This window comes from Hyla sarda, chromosome 10 (assembly GCF_029499605.1).
Source record: "Hyla sarda isolate aHylSar1 chromosome 10, aHylSar1.hap1, whole genome shotgun sequence".
NCBI lineage: Eukaryota > Metazoa > Chordata > Amphibia > Anura > Hylidae > Hyla > Hyla sarda.
This window is the reverse complement of record NC_079198.1, coordinates 54,847,402-54,873,434: the sequence shown is the minus strand read 5'-3', so window position 1 is coordinate 54,873,434 and position 26,033 is coordinate 54,847,402. Positions and strand designations below refer to the sequence as shown.

Here is a 26,033-nt window from a genome sequence, read left to right as displayed (position 1 = left end):
AGTGTGTCACCCCAGTAGCAAGGAGATTACATGATGAGGGGGTTTATTAAAGTGTTTCACCCCAGTAGCTAGATTACATAAGGAGTAGGTTTGTTACAGTGCATCACTCTTATACTCCATAGGTAGCTTTATGCCTGTGGCCTGTAAGAATCCTGAAACCTTGCAGGATGTCAAGTTTTAGCTTGGACATTTTTGTTTGTTTTTTGTTGCAAAAACTGAGGGGTGTATTAGAAATCTTGGGTGAGTTCCCACACTTTTTTTTCCAGGACTTAACCCCTGCCTCCTTGTGCTTGCCAGAGGTAGCCTGATTGCCTTAAGGTACCAAGATAAGATCCTCAGACCCCTTGTCAGATCATATGCTGGTGCAGTTGGCCCTGGGTTCCTCCTAATGAAAGACAATGCTAGACATCATGTGGCTGGAGTATGTCAGCAGTTCCTGCAAGAGAAAGACATTGGTGCTATGGACTGGCCCGCCCGTTCCACAAACCTGAATCCGATTGAGCACATCTGGGACATCATGTCTCACTCCATCCACCAACCCTACATTGCACCATAGACTATCCAGTAGTCAGGAGCATCTGGAGTATGCTCAGTCGTTGTAGGGAGGCATACGGGCACATCGAGGCCACACATAATACTGAGCCTCATTTTTACTTGTTTTAACCCCTTCCTGCTATAGGACATATGCATACGTCCCAGCACCTGACAAATTCGCATGCTGGGACCAGGGCTGGACTGGGACCAAAAATAGGCCCGGGCATTTTAGACTAAGCAGCCCATTTTAGTGATTGGTGTGACTATGTGAAGGTGGAGCCACAAAAGGGAGGGACCAAATGTCAATCATAGTTGGGTATAAAAGCACATAATTATAAAAATGTTTTTATATATATATATATATATATATATATATATATATATATACATTTACATAGTTACATACAGACAAAGAATAAGTGAGCCAGCACTTTAGTTGATACCAAACTATTGTATGGACCTGGCCTATAGGTGCACGCTACTAGGCTAGATATACAGCAACAGAAGAATGCAGCAGCACACTGCCAGCACAAAGAAATAGATGAAACATGAATATGCAGTTAAAACATGGAGAGCTATACAGCTATGGTGTAATAGATGCAAATGTGACAGCCGGCGGAGACAAATTTGCGAGCTAAGTGCCTCACTATTTCATAGTTTCACATTTGCATCTATTACACCATAGCTGTATAGCTCTCCATGTTTTAACTGCATATTCATGTTTCATCTATATCCTTGTGCTGGCAGTGTGCTGCTGCATTCTTCTGTTGCTGTATATCTAGCCTAGTAGCGTGCACCTGTAGGCCAGGTCCATACAATAGTTTGGTATCAACTAAAGTGCTGGCTCACTTATTCTTTGTCTGTATTGCACATACGGGGGAGTGGCTACCTCCATGTTGGCCTTGCACCCCACCCACCTCTATCAGGTGTGTATATAAGGTGTCTTGGATGTTCCAGACCCTGCCATGCTTACTGAACTGTTCACACAGAGGCATATTCACAGTGTAGGGTCCGTCCCAATGAGGCCACCTTATCGCGGTGGGGCGGTCCAAGCTATTTGAAAGCTGGCGGAGACAAATTTGCGAGCTAAGTGCCTCACTATTTCATAGTTTCACATTTGCATCTATTACACCATAGCTGTATAGCTCTCCATGTTTTAACTGCATATTCATGTTTCATCTATATCCTTGTGCTGGCAATGTGCTGCTGCATTCTTATGTTGCTACATAGTTACATAATTAGTACGGTCGAAAAAAGACATATGTCCATCAAGTTCAACCAGGGAATTGAAGGGTAGGGGTGTGGCGCGATATTGGGGAAGGGATGGGATTTTATATTTCTTCATAAACATTAATGTTATTTTGTTCCAGGAATGTATCTAATCCTGTTTTAAAGCTGTTAATTTTTCCTGCTGTGACCAGTTCCTGAGGTAGACTGTTCCATAAGTTCACAGTTCTCATGGTAAAGAAGGTGTGTTGCCCCTTGAGACTAAACTTTTTCTTCTCTAGACGGAGGGAGTGCCCCCTCGTCCTTTGGGGGGTTTAACCTGGAACAGTTTTTCTCCATATTTTTTGTATGGGCCATTAATATACTTATACACATTTATCATATCCCCCCTTAAACGTCTCTTCTCAAGACTAAACAATTGTAACTCCTTTAATCGCTCCTCATAGCTAAGATGTTCCATGCCCCATATTAGTTTAGTCGCGCATCTCTGCACCCTTTCCAACTCCGCAGTGTCCCTTTTATGTACAGGTGACAAAAACTGAACAGCATATTCCAGGTGAGGCCGTACCAATGCTTTATAAAGGGGGAGTATTATGTCCCTGTCCCTTGAGTCCATGCCTCTTTTGATACATGACAATATCCTGCCGGCTTTGGAAGCAGCAGCCTGACATTGCATGCTATTCTGTAGTCTGTGATCTACAAGTACACCCAGATCCTTCTCTACCAGTGACTCTGCCAGTTTAATCCCCCCTAAGACATATGACATGTTATTAGTACCCAAATGCATAACTTTACATTTATCCACATTGAACCTCATTTGCCAAGTGGATGCCCAGACACTTAGTCTATCCAAGTCATCTTGTAACCTATACACATCCTCTATAGACTGTACCGTGCTACAAAGCTTGGTGTCATCTGCAAAGATAGAAACAGAGCTGTTAATGCCATCCTCTATATCATTGATAAATAAATTAAACAACAGCGGTCCCAGTACAGAACCTTGGGGTACACCACTAATTACCGGGGACCAATCAGAGTACGAATCATTGACCACCACTCTCTGGGTATGATCCATGAGCCAGTGTTCAATCCAGTTACAAACTAAAATTTCCAAACCCAAAGACCTTAACTTACCTCTCAGACGACTATGAGGGATAGTATCAAATGCTTTAGCAAAATCCAGAAACACTATATCCACAGCCATTCCTCTGTCAAGGCTTCTACTCACTTCTTCATAAAAGCAAATTAGATTGGTTTGACAACTTCTATCCTCAGTAAACCCATGCTGGTTATCACTTATAATACAATTATCCCCTATGTATTCCTGTATGTAATCCCTTATAAGTCCTTCAAACAATTTACCCACAATGCACGTTAAACTTACCGATCTATAGTTTCCTGGGGAAGACCTAGAGCCCTTTTTGAAGATTGGCACCACATTCGCCTTGCGCCAGTCCCTTGGCACCATACCAGACACCAGAGAATCTCTAAATATCATGAACAGGGGTACAGATATTACTGAACTTACCTCTCTAAGAACTCTTGGGTGCAATCCATCTGGCCCTGGAGATTTGCTTACATTTATATCACTTAACTTACCTTGTACCATCTCTACATTAAGCCAGTTCAGTACATTACATGATGTGTTACCAGCACTGACCTGTCCAATGTCAGCTCCTTCTTCTTCCCTAGTATATACAGAACTAAAGAACCCATTCAGTAGCTCCGCTTTCTCTTGATCGCCTGTGACAGCCTCCCCATTATCATTATTAAGGCGTCCTACATGTTCTGTCCTTGGTTTTTTTGCATTTATATATCTAAAAAAAATATTTAGGATTAGTTTTGCTTTCTTTGGCCACCTGTCTCTCATTTTGAATTTTTGCTGTTTTTATTACCCTTTTACAGATTTTATTAAGCTCTTTGTACTGTTTAAATGTTATAGCTGACCCATTTAAACAGTACAAAGAGCTTAATAAAATCTGTATATATATATATATATATATATATATATATACTGAGACCAGTATACAAGGAGGAATATTGAGGGGAATTCATCAAGCTATTTAGAACCTTTTTCAGTATAAAATTGTCGCACAAATATCTCAGGTCACTTCCCATGTGACTTTTGATCATATTTGAAAGTGAACCACCATTTGCAGTGCTTTAGACTAGTTTTATGCAGTGGGCACTGATTCATTATGTGCGACTTTTCTCTGAAAGTCGCAAAAAAGTTGCAGCGGCCTAGACTCATTTACTTTAGCCCTGCAAAGCAGTTCAAATGGGTACCATGGGCATAGGAGCCGGTAAATTCATCAAGTGGCGTGCGACTTTTGATTAATTTGGCGCAGGTAGGTAACATCAAACAGGACTTTTCTGCTCTAATATAGTACACATACTAGACAACAATTGATGAATTCCACTCATTATCACCATACATATTACCATCATACTGTTACTGACCAAATACTGTATACTGAGACCAGTATCACCAATAATACCAGTATACAAGGAGGAATATCATCACCATACATATTACCATAATACTGTTACTGACCAAATCCTGTATACTGAGACCAATATTACCAATAATTCCAGTATACAAGGAGGAATATTACCACTATACATATTACCATCATATTGTTACTGACCAAATCCTATATACTGAGACCAGTATCACCAATAATACCAGTATACAAGGAGGAATATTATCACCATACATATTACCATCATACTGTTACTGACCAAATCCTGTATACTGAGACCAATATTACCAATAATACCAGTATACAAGGAGGAATATTATCACCATACACATTACCATCATACTGTTCTAGTCAGTAGGGTTGTAAACAATGCAGTCAGTGTATAGAAGCAGTGTCCTGAGCGTCACACTATTCTACAACAAAGTTACACTTCTTTCTAATAGTGGTACCTCCAAATCTGTGTTATCGTTGCAGGCTCTCTCACCCTCCTTGTGACTCCTCCAGCAGAATAGTGAGTACAGCTCTGGAGTATAATACAGGATATAACTCAGGATCAGTACAGGATAAGTAATGTAATGTATGTACACCATGACCTCACCAGCAGAATAGTGAGTACAGCTTTGGACTGAGATTCCCCTCAGCTACCTGTGCAGCTACCTTATTACATCCCTGAGCAACATTATTAGATAATTGCTTAATTAAAATCCCACCAAGTCTTAATTATAGTAAAATGCAGTGTTTCCCTGCCAATGTGCCTCCAGTTGTTGCAAAACTACAACTCGCAGCAGTTATTGGCTTTCCGGGCATGCTGGGACAACACTAATCCCCTATCTTGTGGATAGGGGATAGGTTAAATTTTGCTGCAGATGTCCTTTAAAAGCATTGCTTGCTAGCTCAGGGAGCTGAACGGGACCATTACACCAAAATCCGATCAAACCGGCGGAAGGTGCCTATCTATAGCATAGTTTTGATCAGTATATGCAATTAAAAGATTCCATGTAATGGACTCCTATGGGGACTAAGTACTTAATAGTGAATAAAATGTAAATAAATGTGAATAAGCCCCTTTTCTAATATTTTGAACCACCCTTCTTTTCCAATTTTTTTAAATAAAAAAAGTAAACAAAAATAAATATAAACATATATGGTTGCCATATGTAGAAAATGTGCGAACCATTAAAAACTTAAATAAACTGTGCGGTCAATGGCATATACCTAAAAAAAATACCAATGTCCATAATTGCAGATTTTTGTTCACTTCTTATACCAGATATAAATAAACTAAAAGTGATCAGAAAGTCCTATCAAAACAAAAAAAAATCCGTAAAAATAAATAGGGGTCAGAAGAGAATGATTTTCAGCATTATTATTTTCGTACAAAAAGTCGATATTTTAGTAATAAGTAGTAGTAATAAAATAAATAAAAGCTATATAAATTGGGGATCATTGCAATCATATGGACCTACAGAATCAATAAAAATTATCAGTTTTACCAGAATTAACACTGTATAGACAGAGAAACACACAAATATTGCAAAATGGCTTCTTTTTTTTTTTTTTTTTTATTTAGCCCCCACCAATTTTTTTCCTTCCTTTGCTCTACATTTTATGGTTAAATCAGTGGTGGTGTTATTACAAAGTACAATTGGTGCGCAAAAAATAAAACCCTGATATGGGTCTAAATCCATACATTGCTCATTTGCTTTCTAAGTGCAGGGTCATACAGGACGCGTCACTGTGTAGTTGCAGTGCGAGCAACCAGCTGTGCCCGGGTAGCTCTGTGTGTCTGCTCATAGTGGCGGATTTCCTGCTGTAGAAATCCACCACTACAAGAGGAGACACAGAGCTACCTGGGCACAACTGGGTGCTCGCACTGCAGTCACTAAGGGCGGCAGGTCCATCCTCAACATGAAATAAGCTGCGGATGTGCCCTGTGTGACCCTGCACTTAACCCCTTAACGACACAGGACATATATTTACGTCCTGAGCCGGCTTCCGCCATATGAAGCGGGATCGCGCTGCAACCCCGCATCTTATCGTGTTGGTCCCGGCGCCCATCAACGGCCGGGACCCGCGGCAAATACTGCGGTATTAACCCTTTAGACGTGGCAGTCAAAGCTGACTGCCGCGTCTAAAGCAAAAGTAAAACTATCCCGGCTGCTCAGTCGGGCTGTTCGGGACCACCGCAGTGAAATCGTGGTATTACTACATGCGTAAATGTCCGAACTATAAAACTATATCATTAAAATAACCGCAAGGTCAATGGCGTACGTGCAAAAAAAATTCCAAAGTCCAAAATAGCGTATTTTTGGTCACTTTTCAAACCATAAAAAAATTAATAATAAGTGATGAAAAAGTCTGATGAAAACAAAAGTGGTATTGATAAAAACTTCAGATCACGGCACAAAAAATGAGCCCTCATACCGCCCCGTCCCCATAAAAATAAAAAAGTTATAGGGGTAAGAAAATGACAATTTTAAACATATAAATTTTACTGCATCTAGTTAGGATTTTTTTCAGAAGTGCAACAAAATCAAACCTATATAAGTAGGGTATCATTTTAACCGTATGGACCTAAAGAATAAAGATAAGGTGTCATTTTTACCATAAAATGTACTACGTAAAATGGAAGCCCCCAAAAGTGTCAAAATCGTGTTTTTTCTTCAATTTTGTTGCTCAATGATTTTTTTTGGCATATCTGAGCTATTATAGACAGATATGCCATTCAGGAGCCCAGAAAGGCTAAGTGACAATTCCTCATCTAGCTTTCCCATTCTCCTGAATGGCATGTCTGCTTATAATAGCTCAACTATTACAGATATATTTACCTATAACTTTTGGTCAAATCTGTCTATAATAGTTGAGCTTTTATAAGCAGACATGCAATTCAGGAGCATGGAAAAGCTATGTGAGGAACTGTCACCTAGCTTTTCTGGGCTCCTGAATAGCATGTCTGCTTATCATAGCTCAGCTATTATAGACAGGTTTGCTATATGTTATAGGTAAATCTGTAAAATAGCTGGGCTATGATAAGCAGATATGGCATTAAGGAGCCCAGAAAAGCTGGGTGACAATTTCTCACCTAGCTTTTTCATGCTCCTGAATGCCATATCTGCTTATCATAGCCCAGCAATTATACAGACTTACCTATAACATATAGTCAAAGCTGTCTATAATAGCTGAGCTATTATAAGCAGATATGCCATTCAGGAGCCCAGAAAAGCTGGGTGACAATTTCTCGCCTAGTTTTTCTGGGCTCCTGAATGCCATATCTGCTTATCATAGCCCAGCAATTAAACAGATTTACCTATAACATATAGTCAAACCTGTCTTTAATAGCTGAGCTATTTTAAACACATATGTCATTAAGGAGGCCAGAAAAGCTTAGGAGCCTAGCTTTTCTGGGCTCCTGAATGGCATATCTGCTTATCATAGCTTAGCTATTATAGACAGCTTTGACTATATGTTATAGGTAAATCTGTAAAATAGCTGGGCTATGATAAGCAGATATGGCCTTTAGGAGCCCAGAAAAGCTGGGTGACAATTTCTCACCTAGCTTTTTCATGCTCCTGAATGCCATATCTGCTTATCATAGCTCAGCTATTGTACAGATCTACCTATAGCACATAGTGAAAGTTGTCTATAATAACTGAGCTATTTTAAGCAGATATGCCATTCATGAGCCCAGAAAAGCTGGGTGACAATTTCTCGCCTATCTTTTCTGGGCTCCTGAATGCTATATCTGCTTATCATTGCTCAGCTATTATAGACAACTTTCACTATGTGCTATAGGTAAATCTGTACAATAGCTGGGCTATGATAGGCAGATATGGCTTTCAGGAGCCCAGAAAAGCTGGGTGACAATTTCTCACCTAGCTTTTTCATGCTCCTGAATGGCATATCTGCTTATCATAGCTCATCTACTATAAGCAGACATACCATTCTGGAGCATGGAAAAGCTAGGTGACAAAATTGTCACCCAGCTTTTCTGGGCTCCTGAATGGCAAGTCAGTTCATGCCTGGTGGATTACTGGTACCTTTGGGGGAAGACTGTCTCCAGGCCTTCTGTAATTTGCTCCGGCGGCAGGACCTCTTTTGGTGTGGCGGCACACAGCAGTTTGGGTGCGGACCGGAGGGAGGAGGAGTCTCGTACGCTGGCCTGGTCACGTGTGGGACGCAGGTCAGCAGGGTACACGTCACAGCACCAGCAATGTCACCAAGAGGCCTAAGGTAAACTAGTGGGCCGGCCTGGGACAACGCAGGGCCGGCCCACTTTAATAGTAATGCTGTGGTGGCCGCTGGGCGGCCTGTGCGTGCAGGCATGCAGGTGGCCTATGCGTGCTGGCTGCCTGGTGACCGGCCTGTGCGGGTGGGCGGGCAGCTTTTGCGGGTGTGCGGGCGGCCTGTGCCTATTTTCGGCCTATTTTACGGCAGTCTGACGGCCCGGCCCACCGGGCATTTGCCCGCTATGCCCAATGCCCAGTCCGGCCCTGGCTGGGACATATGCATAGATCCTAGTGATCTCCTGCACTGCCGCGGGCAGCACAGGAGATCGGCGGAGGGACCCGGCTGTCAATCACAGGCTGCCGGGGCTGGGTTTGCGCTGGTCCCGGCAGCATTAACCCCATCGTATCGCGTTGCCGCCGTTGGTGAACAGGGGGGAGTGCTCTCTCCCTGTCAATACCATAGATGCCGTGATTAGGATTGATCACGGCATCTATGGTGTTGACAGGGAGAGAGCACTCCCCCTGTTCACCAACGGCGGCAACGCGATACGATCACGGGTTGTCATTGGTTGCTATGGCAGCAGGAGGTCAGATCATGACCTCCTGTCTGCCTGCTACTGAAGCGGGTGAGATCCAGCCACATGCTGGATCGCACAGGCTGTACTGTGTGCAGCTGATCGGGTCATACTGTGCTGCAGTACAAATGTATTGCAGCATAGTATTACCAGTAAAAAATTTAAAAAATAAAATGAAAAGTTCTTAAATAAAAGTATGAAGTGTAAAAATTTTTTTTTAAATGCCCCTTTGCCAATCAAAGCCCTGTATTATCACCAAAAAAGCTCAAAAACACAAATCAAATGCATAATAATATTGCGACGTCCGTAATGACATGTACTATAAAATTATAATGTAAATTATCCCATACAGTGAACGTGATATAAAAAGTGACCAAAAATACACTATTTTGGACTTTTTTTTTGCGCGTACGCCATTGACCGTTTAATTAATTATATATTTTTATAATTTTGACATTTCTGCCTGCAGCGATACCACATATGTTTATTTAAATTTTAGTTTACACTGTTTTTTTTTTTTAAATGGGAAAAGGGGGGTGATTCAAACTTTTATTAGGGAAGGGGTTAAATGATCTTTATTCACTTTTTTTTGTCACTTTTATTTTGCAATGTCATAGCTCCCATAGGGGGCTATAACACTGCACACACTGATCTTTTACATTCGGCGATCGGACACCAGGAGGCAGGTAAGGGACCCCACGATTTGACCGCGGACATCCTGAACAGCCCCCTGAGCTAACCGGCAATGATTTACTTTCACTTTAGACGCAGCATTCAACTTAGAACACCGCGTCTAAAGGGTTAAAAGCATGCAGCACCGCGATCTATTAGCCACGGGTCCCGACCGTAGCCCCGCTTTATAGAACGGGAGCGGACTCATGACGTACCGGTACGTCACGGGTCCTTAAAGGAGTACTCTGCCCGTAGACATCTTATCCCCTATCCAAAGGACCTCCATGGGTTGATAAATTTGATTGCCATTGATAATTTGTGTGTGATTTTGTTGTTTGCACATTCAACAATGTAAAGAATAAAGTATTTCATACGAATAGTTCATTCTTTCAGATCTAGGATGTGTTTTCTTAGTGTTCCCATTATTTTTTTGAGCAGTGTACATACATCATGTTACATTAATATGTTTATTATGTTCCCCCCTACCAATGTAGATCCATGTGTTCGGCATAAATCTCCTAACTTCACTTACTCCCTACACACCCGGAACCCCCACCCCCCCCCCCCCCACCCCCACCCCGCCATTACCTCCACCAAAAAAAACTGACAATCCGCAGATTGTTACAGCGCAAACAATCCTCCAAGTCTGTAATTTTTTCCTTAAGTATTTTATCATCTTCCATAACCGCTTGTCTTTCTTTCTTCATTTCTCCCACTTTTTTTCCTATCTGAGGGACAGCTTTTTCTATTTGTTTTACTCTGTCTTTAATTTTATTCGTATCCTCCTGTCTGAGCTCATGGAGCCAAATTTTTCTGTTATGTCCTCCAGGGCCTTGTTGCATCTATCCACACCTGCCAGGATTGAACTTAGCACCTGCGGATTCTACCCATCTCTCTCCAGCTCCTCCGTATTCTCTTCTACATGTAGCGCTGCATATCGAGAGCCACTGCTTTGCTTTGGATCATGACTTATTAATTTTGTCCTTGTTTTAATGGCCTCACGTGGGGATTTAAAAACAAATATATATATATATATATATATATATATATATATATATATATATGTTTATTATGTTGACTACTGCTTGAAATGACTGGTTTATAATTCATTATTTCAATATGATTGTATTTAACCCCATTTCCACAAGATTTTACTATTGTGTTGTAATCCTAACTTTCTTAGCTCATTCCTAAAAGGACAATAATATTGAAACAAAGGCAATCAGGCACTGCACTATCTAAAGGATTAAACTCCCTACACATTGGATACACAGAAGGAACCTCCTTGAGGGTGCAGACCAGGTTTGGATAAGCAGCATAACTTCAATGCAAAAGAGAAATAAGTCACACTCACCCAATTGTAGTGAAGTTCAGATTAAATGCTTTATTCAAAGCATGCATGCAGATGTACAGTAAATGATCCATAATGACCAATACATGGAGGGTTGATTAACCTATTTACCAAAAGATCACCAAAAGGGTGATCCACTAATACCCTAAATTTACCATATATTTTATCTTTATTATAATTGTAATTATACATAAAAAAAGAAAAGGATTAAAAACATCAGTGTGTCTCTCTTCCCATCTAGATTGATTATACTGCCACCGCTCCGGCTTCAAAAGGTCACTGGTATATCTGTGTGTACCTGCAGTGTGCACACAGTTGTGGGAAGGACAATCACTGATTTTAAAATCAATTAGTGGCCCCCCTCGACATGTTTTGCTGCTTCACATGGCTTTGTCAAGAGGTAACTGGGCACTAATGAGAACATGCCAAGATAGGGGTTTATATCACCTCCTATTCTGACATCATGGAGTCGGATGTGCTGCTTAGTGATTGGTGAATACCAATTCACCCAATCACTGTGTTCCCTCAATGATTGACCTCTCAATTCTCCTATGCATGTTTCAGAAGTTCCACAAATCATGATCTTAGTTTACAGTTGCTGTAGCAACCCGATCACATGGTTCATGACGCATCGGTGCCATGACCCCTGTGCCGGCACTTCACCGCTGTTATTCCTTCAATGCGCCATGACCCCTGTGCCACTAATTGATTTTAAAATCAGTGATTGTCCTTCCCATAACTGTGTGCACACTGCAGGTACACACAGATATACCAGTGACCTTTTGAAGCCGGAGCTGCGGCAGTATAATCAATCTAGATGGGAAGAGAGACACACTGATGTTTTTAATCCTTTTCTTTTTGTGTGTTTAATTACAATTATAATAAAGATATAATATATGGTACATTTAGGGTATTAGTGGATCACCCTTTTGGGGATCTTTTGGTAAACAGATATACAGTAAAGCACATGCAGGGAGGGAGAGGAGACACTCTCCTGGGCCGGAAGAATTCTCCATGATGTGAAACTAGTGGCCTCCTGTGGTATACCCCCGTGTGTGAGAGTGTCTCCTCTCCCTCCCCGCATGTGCTTTACTGTACATATTCACGCGTGCTTTGAATAAAGCATTGAATCTGATCTTCACTACAATCGGGTGAGTGCGACTTATTTCTCTTTTTCATTGAAGTCATTCGTAAAAGGGTTGCTTCATTATGACAACTCCTGTCCATATGCCCTATTAAAGGGGTATTCCAGGAATTATTTTTTTTATTTGACTATGCTACAGGGGCTGTAAAGTTAGTGTAGTTCATAATATAGTGTCTTTACCTGTGTGTGATGGTTTTCTCACAATTCTTCTGTGATTTCCACTCCAATATTAATTTTTAACAGCATACAAAATGACTGTTGTCTCAGATTTTTCCCAGCTTGCAATGTGGCCGAGACACCTAACTCACTAGTCAGCTGATGACAGGGAGCCTGTCTGCTTCAATGGGTGAAGCGATCGCTTGGTGGGAGAGAAATCAATCTGCAACAGCTGTAGGCACACTGATTGAAAACCACAGGTCTTTGAATGGATGCAGCTCATTTATGTTTCAATGGGTGGGGTGGCTGATGTGTGGGAGGGAGATAAATGGAATTGTGGGATTTGTAGTCAAAAAAAGAAAAGTCAAACAGGAAATACAAGTTCACCAAAAGCTAGCCACAGTGTTATGGTAATCTCACAACATAGCCATTTAGCCCCAAGACAAGCACATATCCTTCCTAAGCATGTCCATTACTGTCTGCCAAGTACGTACTAAAATCAACTTATGGTGGAGAACCCCTTTAAGGTGGGCTTAAGTCAATGAAATGGCTGCATATAATATTAAATGTTTCTTACAGCAAGACCCTCTGGCTGGCTATGTGTGCTTCAATGTATAGCAAAGGGGATGTCTGTGATGAGACAAGAACCCTTAACTTTAACTTATCTTAAGCTTTACCAACAGGGCTGTATTTAGACTTCATGCTGCCCTAGGCACTTTTAGTGCTTACGCCCCTATCGTTGAGGAGAGTGCAGGCAGAGTGCCCACACAGTAGGTGCAATAAGTGGCGTAGCTACATGGGTTGCAAAGATTGCAGCTGTGACTGGGTCCCACCTTACATGTTTTATTACTTTCTTGTACTTTCTTGAGAATAGGCCTCTACACAGCCGTTGCATGCTGCCAAAAGCGGAATGGGAGGGATCAGACTGTTTGATGCCACAGTTTGTTACTACGCAGTACTAGCACCGGAGCTGCCAATACTGCTTCTATTGCTTATTGCATAAAAGACAGTAAGAGAATGGGGATACAGACAGGGAGCGGGTGTAGAATACATTCTCTGCACTGTTACAGCCTGTATTACTGCCCCTCCTGCTGTTAGATGCCTCACTGTCCCACTTGCTACCCCTTTTGTCAGATGTCTTTTTGTCCCTGCTGCCTCCCTCATGACATGTATCTCACTGTCCCTACACAGATGCCTCACAGTTGTTGTTTTCTTTGTATAAGCTGTTTAACTATCCCCGTAAGGGACATATTCATGTGTATACATTCTGTATATACATATACATGTATAGACTAACACATTATGTTTACAGTTGTTTATAGTTTGTTATGGTTAAAGGGGAGACAAAATATGTTAAGGTTTCATTTTTTTTGTAATATTTGTTTACTTTGGAACATCTATAAGTTAAATGAGTACTGTATGTTTTGGTGACAGATTTCCAATAAAGGACTTAACTATGGTACATTATATTGATTACAAAGAACACTATTGTCTCAAAAATATATGCACATTAGAGTGTTAACTGTATTCTGCACCTCCCAGCCTTTTGAGGCATGGTCCCCTACAGCCACTAGGAGAAAGAAATCTGACAGTACAATACGAAGTGTGTGTCCTTACTCATCCTGGGAAATCCCTAATTCTTAGACACAAATTTAAAAGGTGTGAGTCCAATGATGTCAAAATTCCACCTACCTCTCCTGCAAACACCAAAGTTCATAGACATAATAGTAATCCAGAAGTTGTAATCTCTAGTGCTAGTATAGTGTACACAGCCATGGCTGTCCACTGAAAAGCAGGCTTCCCTCGCAACTCAGTGCTGCATTACAATATACTTCTTTTTGCAAACCCATTTTTGGTGTTAGATCCTGCGCTCATGTTCCAGTGGGCCAGAACAGCACTGCATGCACTGAACAGAAGGTGCCAAAACAGGGATGAATTACAAGGAAACAGTGGCTTAGCTATAGAGGTCGCAAGGGTCACAATTGCGATCGGGCCTCATAGCCTGGGGAGCCCTACCACTATACTATATGCTGATGCAACAGGTCCTGGGCCTATGACTGCCGCTGCCAGCACTTTTTTTTTATTACCTTTAAACCGGTACGGTCAGAGAGACAGGCCAGGGGCTGATGGGAGCAGACGTGGCCAGCGCAAGCATGCACGTCTGCTTCAAGCCCCTGACGTGTAGGGGGGCCCTGTGGTTTCTAGGTAAGTCCCTGCAAGGAAAATAGGTTAGAGCAGAAAAGAATGGAGAGAGAGCATGCAAAAACGTTTTAAAACAGATGTCTACTTGCAAGTATGTCTCTCTGCAGTTTGTTGCTTTTCTTCATCAACTTTCAAAGGAAAGCTGTATACCCTGAAAAGGCAGCTTAGAACCCAGAACATCCTTCCAGATAAGCTAAGAGGTGGAAGTAAATCTGGTAATATATCGGCTTTTCTTAATCCCCATGCTGTATTGTGATCCTAAATCCTGCTTCAAGTGTGGGTTCAGCAGATATATATATATTTTTTTTGTATGCTGGTCCTTATATGTTTGGCACTGCTGGGCTGTACTATGTGTTCCATTGTGGTATGTGGTACTGTTAGAGAGGTATTTTGTGATACAATTTATTATTGGCGCTTCTGTGCTACATTGTGTTATTTAGTGCCACTAGAAAGTTATTTTGTACTGCATATTGATATTTGGTTGGTGCTGCTTGTATAATATCAGTACTGCACAAAAGTGTTTGTTGGCGACATCACCAAGAATCAGGACTTGTAGAAAATGTTTAAGCCTTAATTACACATTCAGAAATCATCTTAACTGTGCTTGGTATAATTCATTTATATACTTGACAATCCATTAGAACTTTTAGTTTATGGATCAACCTTATTTAAGGTTTCCAAAAACCATGAATAGTTTAGTTTTCAGTAGTATGGTTTTTGGAGAGAAGATTAAAAAATGGAAACAGGTTTTCACATCATCACACAAAATATAATCTGTATTTCAAACAGCAAAAAAAGACAAAAGCAGCATATTTTTTTCTACAAACATAATATAATGTAATATAGTTTGAACCTTAAGACTATATGCATTAGAACTGTTGCTGAATTTTCCAGTAGACAAGTATTGTAATATAGAGGTAGCAATAATTGCAGTTAGCAGGCCATCATTATTGTTTCAATCTAAATGAGATGTTTTTAGACAATTTATACTAATCTTTATTTGTAGCTCTAACAAAATGCTGTTTATCCTGCCCGGCATTTTCCCCGACGATCTTGCTGCTGAAATCGTCTTAGTTTGTGTGCCCAAACATCACGCCACGGAAGTGCAAGGCTATTTTTATCTAATATTAGTCTTGCTGGATCTGGAGACTCCTCATCATTTCCAATAATCAGATAAGACTTGCCCACTTGCACCCGGAGGCAGTCACATGCTAAATCTTGATCTGGAACCCAAAGAGGTTGATCCCCACGGCGAATTGGAACCCTCCTCTGTCTGTATACTGTAAGGACTGAAGCTGTGAATTGCCACCATTCCCCAGATTTTTCCATGGACAAGAGTTGTGCTCGTAGAACTGTAAATAATAAGGATAAAATGAATACCAATATTAAACCACATTCCTTGAAAGCATGTATATAAATGAAATTTATATTGAAAGCATGTATATAATACGGCAATCCATATAGAGGTAGTAAAAATAGGAAAGTTACCACTTACCCTTGTAGAAAAATGCAGGGTGTTTAAATGGTAAAACACCACCCTTAATAACTACTAACTCTAGATAGAGATGCAGACAGTCTGTGTCTCTATCTAGAGTTAGTAGTTATTAAGGGTGGTGTTTTACCATCTGAACACCTTACATTTTTCTACAAGGGTAAGTGGTAACTTACCTATTTTTACTACCTCTGTATGGATTGCCGTATATGGATTACCTATTTATTGACTACCTCTGTATGGATTGCCATATATTATGTGCATATTTCATACATTAATATAATCTATTTTAGACCAATTCTTGTCTTATTGGTCTCCATAGAGAGGGACACCCAAGATGGTCCTTAACTACATTTTTGGCGTCACTTACCACACTCTTATCCTTTGTGGTAAGAAATTCATGTGTTTGAATAGATTATAATTCTATTGTCATTTGTTGAACACATTACACATTTTATGTCAATTTTTTTGTTCTGTTTATCTTACAGCAGTCATGAACATTCCCCAGGAGGAGGATCTATAATATATGCAAACATTTTATGTTGGGCAATAGTTTCTTATTTATCCTATTTACCTATGCTGTATGTTATTGCTATCATAAACCTTTTTTCATGTGTTAGTCAGTACACTGATATCACATTGACAGTGACTCGATATCACATTGACCAGCTGAGACACCTACTTATCCATTGACTTCACACCCATTACCTATCTTTGTATTATTCAAGTGTTGGTCTGTTATGTTTTATACTAACATCTGCTCTTTATGTATATTTGTGGTACCCTCTCACGCCCTGATACCCTAAATGGAGAAACGCGTTGGCAAGAGAGGTTTACTGAACTGTCTTTGTATTATTGTATACCCGTTCTCTGTCCCTATCCACACTTAGTTATAGGAGATTTCCAACTAGATGGGTAGGGTCTCCAGTGTAGGCACTCACCTGTATCCTCATCCCCTTCCCTTGAGTCAGCACTTTTGTACAATTTTTGTATCCAAGTAAATTTTATTTTTCTATTATTCGAGCCTAATTGGTGATTTTCTCCTTCTATATTTTAGAGCAGTGGAGCATTGTTTAAATTGTGTTTTATCTTGGCCAGTGATTGATGAGTGGGCAGATCCTGCTCCAATGTAGAAATATGTGGTGGGGACCAGAAGCAGCTGCATTGGGACCTGTAGGGGACTGGGGTGGGTAAGTATGTTTTTATTTTTATTTTTGTGATAAGGTCAACATTACATAGAAAAATTAATAATTTCACAATTTCTCTTTAACCCCTTAAGGACCAATCCCATTTTGAACTTAAGGACACAGCCAATTTCATTTTTGCATTTTCGTTTTTTCCTCCTCGCCTTCTAGAATCGTAACTCTTTTACATTTTCATCCACAGACTAGTATGAGGGCTTGTGTTTTGCGCAACCACTTGTCCTTTGTAATGGCATCATTCATTTTACCATAAAATATATGGCACAACAAAAAAAAATACTATTTGTGTGGGTAAATTAAAAAGAAAACCGCAATTACAATTTGCGGTAAGAATGAGGTTCTTTATTCTGTGGGTCAATACAATTAAAATGATACCCATGGTTACACACTTTTCTATTATTTTTCCGCCTTCAAAAAATTGCAAACTTTGTAACCAAATTAGTTTGTTTAAAATCCCTTTATTTTGATGATCTATAACTTTAAAAATTTTTTGTATAAGCGATGGTATAAGGGCTCATTTTTTGCTCCGTGATCTTTACTTTTTATTGATACCACATGTGTATATAAAACTTTTATTGCATTTTTTAATAAAATGTGACAAAAAAGCAGCAATTTGGGATATATATATATATATATATTACGTATGTGGTGGACATTTACGCATGCTGTGATACCAAATGTGTTTATAAAAACATTTTTTACACTTTTTGGGGGTAAATGGAAAAAGAGACATTTTACATTTTATTTGGGGAGGGGATTTTTCTAATTTTTTTTATAACTTTTTGAAACTTTTTTTTTACTTCTATATTTTACACTTTTTATTTCCCCATAGGGGACTATCTATAGCAATAACTTGATTTCTAATACTGTTCAGTGCTCTGCATAGGGCATAGCACTGATCATTATTATTGGCGATCCTCTGCTCTGGTCTGCTGGAAGGCCGATCAGAGCATAAGAAGCCGGGAAGGCGGCGTAGACAGGTGAGGGGACCTCCGTCCACCATGTTAGCTGATCTGATCCTTGCGGTCGTGCCGTGGACAATCAGATTAGCAGAAAATGTAGCCGCACTGCTGCAGATGCTGTGATCTGTATTGATCACAGCATTTGAGGGGTTAATGGCAGACATCTGTGCGATTGCGGATGTCGGCCATTACCCGTGGGTCCCTGGCTGCTATCAGCAGCCGGGAACTGCCGCGCATGACCAGAGCATCGCTCCGATGCTCACGGTCATGTACAGGACATATATGCAAGTCCTGGTGCGTGAATACCTCCACATCAGGATGTACATTTATGTCCTTGGTCGTTAAGGGGTTAAATTACCCCCAATGTCCTGCTTCTTCCCTATATAGAGCTACCAACCTAATTTCCACTAACCTCTTCTTACTTTTCTCTTTATTGCCTAGATTGTAAGTTCAGATATGTCACATTGTCTCTCGTATTCACTTCATCATCTGTGTTTTTGTATGTGCTTTTGCAATTTAACTTGATAGTAAAAACTATGCAAAATAAAGAAAATACTGCTCCTAAGTGTGAGGGTGGACATTTATATGTTAAAAAATAAACAAAGATTTTGTTCTAGGGCCAATGGTTACATAGTTCAGTTTATCTAAACACTGGGTCATGTTTACTTAGCGCAAAACTCAGTTGCTCCTTGTCTCAGTGATTATCCTGCTCACCTCCAAGTGAGATAATAGATGTTATCTCTTTGTTTACTTTTCCTTAAATCAACTTAGAGTGAATAAGAACTGTTAAATATTTAATGCTTCATTGTCTATTCATTTTTATTAAATAGTCTTTGCAATGAATCACTTTATTATGAAACTATTTCAAGCTCAGTCCAGTGAACAGTGAATATTATTAAAGTTGATTTGTTCTGAAAGCCTGTTGTATTACTTTATTTACTACAATCTTTCTAATTTAGCTTTGGGTATTTAGAAGTTATTTCTCCAAGGCTAGTGAGCTCTATTGCTGGCTTGAAATAATACTTTGTAGGAAATGAGAATCTTTAGTCTTATGAACTTGTAATTTTTTTATGAATGCATCAGTATATAGAGGAAACAAACTATAATTAATTGAAATGTGATCTTTAATGTCTTTTTAATAAATCACACATACTGACTATAGTGCTTGAAGGGGTTACCTAAAGAAAATTCAAGTAAATTACTAACCATGTTTTGTAACTTTTGTAATTCTGAACATTTAGGATAAAAAAAATAAAAAATAAAAAAAAAGAGTTTCCTGTATACATATTTATGATATTTTCCAAATAACTCATTAAAGGGGATTTTCCACCAGAAACACTCTTCATCAAGATTCTTGTGGGCCCTGTTTGCATAAAGCAGCAATTTTACATGTCTGTTTCTATTCCACTCTACAGACCTGACGAAGATAGCTACACGCTCTACTCAAGTATCTTCTGCAGGATGGAGAGTCAAATGGAGAGGCAGGGCACCAGTTTGACAGCCAATTCATTTAAACGGGAGACCCAGGACACCAATTTTCATGATCTTTGAGGATCCCACGTATGGGGTCCCCAGCGATCAGACATTTATCACTTATTCTGTGGATAGGTGATCAGTGTTGTTGCTGGAAACCTTTAAAGAGCAGCTGTTGTATCTCCTGACAAGCTTGCTTTAGTAAATGCTTTTGTTCACCATGGAGCATCTTCACTTACAGCTCTGTGTTGTGCCATTCATTTATTATAAATACTAGAAATTAGTATTTCCATCTGGGTGTTACCTGGTGGAGGTGTGTCTTTACACTGTCGGACACTATTCAAATAGATCTCAGCCTAAACTAGCTATTTTCTCATAAATTTCTGAATTGCATGAAAAAAACTGGAGAAGGGCACAAAATAGAACTATAAGAGAAAAAAGTATTGTAAGAAGCATTTCATAGGAAATATAAGGACAATGTAACCCATTTGAGAAGACCACCAAAATTGTATCGAAAATTGTCTATCATGGAGGTGGTATTCTCAAATAAAATGGCCACTATGCGAAATCTATTATCAACAAAAAATCTGTCACGCAAAATCTGGTCTGGCTAAGGGGATGGCCTTCCCAAAGAATAATAAAGTAAGTACTAACTACTAGTCATACTTACCTATTTCTGTACCCTGCCGCTCCCATTCCATACACTTCCACCAGTCCTCTGGCTGCTCACTGTTTCTGCCTGTTTCCAGGTCAGGAGTTGGAGCAGGACCTGCCCACTCAGTCAGTTGCTAACCAAGACAGAACACTGCTTCAGTCAGTGAATAGCTTAACAGGCAGGTCCTGCTTCAACTCCACTACCCAGAAGCAGGCAGAAACAGAGAGCACCCAGATGATTAGGTCAGCAGAATTAGCCAGAATACCCTTTCAGGCTCAGTGCTAGCTGTGTAAGTCCTCATAGGGCTGACTTTCTCCTGTGGCTTGTGGCCAGAATTATAATTTAAACATATTTTATTACAGGTGTTTATAATGTTAACAACATTCTTCAACAAGCAAACCAGAATAATATTATTTATTTAAAAACTAAGTTTCCCTATTATTTATATTCTGAAAATAAGTTGAAGGATTAGTATCGTTGATAGAACTCTCAGTTGGGATAAATATAAGTTTTGCTATGAGTGTCTATGGTTGTTGTGCATGCCTTTGTTAAGACTTTATAGTACCTGATCTTCTACTTCCAATTGTTATTATTGTATTTATTTAAAGAGGAACTCCAGGAACTACAGTTCTATATCATTTTCCTTCATAAAATTGTTTTAATAAAAGCATAGCAATTTTTTCTAGGCTAATCTAAAACATAGCTTTTGTTCTGCTTCAAAAATAAAGGTGGCTTTGATCATTGTCTTTCCTAGAGATGAGCAAATTTTTGAAAAATTCAATTTGACCGATTTGGTTTGGTCCAAATTTATTTGCGGCAAATTTGTATTAAAAACGGCTATTTCTGGCCTACAGAGAGCCTAAATAGGGGTATGGAACACTTTGTTTTGCTGTAATACGCAAAGGATGTGTGCTGGGTTAGTGAAATAATACTGTTCTTCAGTATGACATGCAGATTAGAGGCGTCGCTATTATCACTGTCGCAGAGTGGCACAATAACAGAGCTTGGAGGTGGCATCAGTATGAGGAGACCATATGGTGGCTGAATAACACAGCCTGGAGGTGGTGGCAGCATGAGGAGACCATCTAGTGGCTGAATGTCTCAGCCTGGAGGTGGCAACAGCTTGACGAGACAATAGGGCCCCACAATTGAAAAGATTAAAGATATTTTTTTAACATTTAAATTGAAGATTTCAAATAGATAAACCTAAAAAGTTTTATTTAATGTGCCAGCAGCATGCAGAGACCACATGGCAGTACAGTGACACAACCTGGAGGTGGCAAAAGCATGAAGAGACCATATAGTGGCTGAATGACACAGCCTGTAGTTGGCTGCAGCATGAGGAGACCATATAATGGCTGAATGACACAGCCTGGAGTTTGTGGCAACATGAGGAAACCATATAGTGGCTGTGTGACCCATCCTGGCGGTGGCGGAAGCATGAGGAGACCATATAATTGCAGAATGAGATGGTCTAGAGGTGGGAGAAGCATGAGGAGAACATATGGTGGCAGAATGAGACAGCCTGGACCTGGCATCAGCATGGAGGTGGCATCAGCAGCATCCGAAGTCCTGAAAGTGACCCGGTGACATAGTGGGGTGGTGGGTGATAATACCAGTACCCGGTGACAAAGGTTTGTGAAAAAAGGAGAACTTGGCATCAGATGTGTAGCATCAGGCGGGTGGCAGGATCAGAACAGTAGCTGAGGCAGGTAGGCAAAAGAAAACGGTCTCTTTTGTAAAAGTGTTAATGTGCAGGTATTGAGGATATGCATTACAGAAAACTTAACTTTTAATAATAAAAGACCTCTAAAAGGTGGACAACGTATGGTTCATTGTAACTGGTGGGTGTAAAAACTTCCCCTGTAAGGCCCTACTCTTGCATTATTAATTCCCTTCTTGGCAAGTGTTACTCTCCCTAAAAAGGGCGGCCCCACACAGGAACCTCTCCCTATTTCCTCCTGCAAACCCTGCCATTTCCCAGGGTTTTTTGGTGGAAATAGGGAGAGGTGCCTGTGTGGGACCGCCCTTTTTAAGAAGAGTAACACTTTCCTCGAAAAGGTGGAAGGGAACAACTTATTGTCCATTGTAGCAGGTGGTGGTAAAAAAATCCCCTGTAAGGCCCTACTCTTGCCCTATAAATTCCTTTCATGGTAAGTGTGGCCACAACAGCAGTGAATCCTGGCTGATCCATGCCTGATTCATCTTCAAAGGTCAGTCTCTCCACATTTTTCATGGACAGATGAGTTCTCCTTGGGGTTACTATGGCCCCCGCCGCACTAAACACCTGCTCTGATGGCACACTACTGGCCGGGCAGGACAGCTTTTCCAGGACCAACTCTGCTATTTGCAGCCACAAATCAAGGAGGCTGTGCTTTGCGGTGTATGAGTGGCTGAAGTGCCTGCAAAGTTTCCATCCCATTGTTAGAATGTCTTGAAGATGGGGGAACCTCTTGACAACCAGATTGAATATGTGTGCCAAGCAGGGTGCATGTCTCAAGCTTACTTGTCACAGCGCAGACAACATGTTCTTCACCATGGTTCCCATTTTCAGTTTTTTTGGAGTAAGCCATGATTGGATTTCTTGAAGAATAAATTTTAGCAGTTCCTCCCCTGTGTGACTCCATTCGCCAAGGCAAACCATGTGAAGAACAGCGTGACACCGCCTTGCCCTGCACACATGGTATGCTGGAGGGGCAATGAGACTTGTCCATGCAGTGGAAGCTGAGGACAGGTTGGAGGATGAGGAGGCAGAGTCGCACACTGTCACAGGACCAACAGCGTGACAGCATGGAGGCATAAGCGGCATGACCTGTCCGAGTTGCTGTTGTGGCTGTGCAGGAACCACATTTACCTGACCGTAGTTACAGCTCCACACGTCAGCGCTGCTGTGCACTTTGGTACACATCGACAGGCTCAAGAACTGGCCCACCTTTTGTTCCACAAAAGTGTGCAGGACTGGTACTGCCTTCTTCGCAAAGAAATGAGTGCTTGGGACTCTCCACCCCGACTCGGCACAAACCATCAGTTCTCTGAAAGGTGCTGAGTCCACCACTTGAAAAGGGAGGGACTGCAGCACCAGCAACTTTGACAGGAGCACATGCATCTTCTGTGCTGTTGGATGAGTGGGCACATACTGTTGTCTCTTGGGCATGGCTTCACCGTTGGATTGCTCTCGGAATATCTGACCGGAAGTAGGAGGAGCAGGAGCATCTGAAGCGACAAAAGGAGGGTTTGACACACAGCTCCCTTCGGCTGAGGAGGTGGTGCCTTGGCTGGCTGAAACAGGGAGCGGCGTGCCACTGGGTGATGCAGCAGGCCGCTTTATAGTGATGCTGCATATGTTGACCCAGGGCCACGCTTTACCTTCTCCAGACACATCTTGCATGTGGCCAGGTTAACATCCTCCGGATACTTGATGAAACTGCCACACTGCCGAGTAGTATATTTTCCCACCAACAGTCTGCACTGATTGACTGCTACTGCTGCCGACTCCAGGAACCCCTGTTCCACTACCTCCCGGAAAGGTAGGCTGCCGCGAAGCAGGTGATCTGCCCCGGGCACGTTGGGCTCTAGACTTTCCACTGCTGCCACCATGCTGACTGTCAACCATGCTACCACCTTGCTGGCTCAGCTGCTGCCTCCCGGGCAACCTGCAACCCTCTTTTCCTGATGATGATGAAGCCCCTTCTGCATCCAGCTCCCAAGTGCGATTGGCTTCATCATCATCGAGTTGTGTCTGCACGTCCTTGATCTCCTCCTCAGGTTCCTCAACAGTGTCTGCTTCAGAATCCTGAACGCTCACAACACCACCTTCCACGCCACTCTCCTCATCACTACTTGCCCACCTAGCAGAGGAAGCGGTGGATGACTCCTCCACTTCCTGGCTGGGCAGTAGCTGCTGACTGTCCTCTAGTGTATCGTCCTCACTAAATAGTGGAGCTGAACCCACAGCATAAGATACTTCTGTGGGGAGGGAACAGCATAGGACAGAGGCAATGGGAGGACAGGGACTGCTCCCGGGCCATGAAAACTGAGGGTTGTGTCTGAGGAACCCACAGATTGTTGACTGAGGGTGTCAGATGTCACTTGTGAGGAAGTGGAAGACCGTGTTAACCAATCGATGAAGGCAGATGGGTTGCTGGTCGAGACACGACCGCTAGCTCATACCGGGAGCTCAGGCCTCTCGCTGCGTCTCCTGCTGCCACTTGCCTCTAGTCTGCTGCGACCTCTGCCTGATGAAGTTAGGCATTTGCCACTCCTCTGTGCATGTGCTGTCACTTCTCTGCTTGACACACTTAGTGCGTATATGAGGGGAGTACAATACGCTCCACTATGCTTGAAGCAGTATTTGTCTGCTACACCAGCAGGTGTGTACTTTTGACCGGCCTTTCACAGTATCAAGGCCCTTAAGACTTTAACAGGAACAAAATGGTACACCACTTCAATTTATGCACAGGTTACACTTAATAGAGGACAATATTCTTTTAGTGCTCTGCTCACCATAACTGGCTGACTACTATTAGCTGTTTAGTTGTTGTACACACCAGTGCTGCAGCACACAGTCACTGTATACTACACCCAAAATTGCACTCTCTCTCTCAATCTCACTCCCTTCCCTATCAGTGCTTCAAGGCTGGATTTGGGCTTGAGGTGAATCACTGCTGTAAAAAAGCTTTCCGGTACAACACACACTGCTCTCTGTCCCTCTCTGCAATAGAACGCTGATGTGACTGGGAGGTGAATCGCTGCTGTAAAAATTATTTTCTGTGCAACACACTCTGCTCTCTTTCTCCCTCTCTCTGCAATAGAACACTGATGTGACTGGGAGGTGATTCGCTGCTGTATTAATGCTTTTCTGTGCAACACACACTGCTGTCTGTCCCTCTCTCGCTGTAATAGAACGCTGATGTGACTGGCTGCAAGATAGCTGCCAATTGTATAGGGCTGTGACATCACAGGGGTGACTGGCTGCTGAAAGGCTGCATCCTGCATACGATTCAGGGTCATCCCGCCAACCCTTTTTTCCCGCCTTCCTAGGATTCCTTGCCCCATGTCCTCACATGTGGATCCGCTATTTTAAATGCCCAGCCCCTGAAGCCTGGACCACACTAAATGGAGTTTAATGAAGCAATTTGCATGATCAATTTGCGGCGATATTTACATTCGTTACAAATCAAATTTTTCCTGAACTTCGTAACGAATTCTTCAGATTCGATTTACTCATCCCTAGTCTTGCCATATACAACTATTTTTTATTTAGCTAGTGGTTGGAAGACCAGACATTCTACAAGAATATTACAATGGAAAACAAGTATAATTTCCCCCCAAGGACAGAAAGGACTGGTATATATGTCTCCTTACTTTCCATGAACCATTGGTTATTACCCAACAACCCATTATTTTCTGACAATATAGATCTCTGTAAAAAGAAATCCTGTACTGTCATGGCCCCATAATAGCATGGTCTGCCATTTTTATTATTATTATTTACAACCTTAGGACCACCAATAAATGTGAGACTTGATGTCCTTCGGAATATTGATATATCCTTTCTCCTCTCTGAAGAATCTCATGCTTGCCTAGTATATTTAACTTGGAGTCCTGCTCTGACCTTCGATGAGTTTTTTTTGCAGCTTTTTCTGAATTCTTGCATGTATCCACAAAATAATTTTAGTA

The 26,033-nt window shown here is 41.3% G+C and overlaps 1 protein-coding gene across 2 annotated transcripts in view; it reads right to left on the bottom strand.

Moving 5' to 3' along the window:
• Positions 1-15,328: 15,328 nt before the first annotated feature.
• LOC130293998 (netrin-1-like) overlaps positions 15,329-26,033 on the bottom strand; it is a 143,956-nt gene continuing 133,251 nt past the window's right edge. For both annotated transcript variants that reach the window (XM_056543350.1, XM_056543351.1), the window contains one exon: positions 15,329-15,922. In XM_056543350.1, coding sequence (XP_056399325.1) covers positions 15,594-15,922 — 329 coding nt within the window. In that variant the 3' untranslated portion in view covers positions 15,329-15,593. The remainder of the gene's footprint in view (positions 15,923-26,033) is intronic.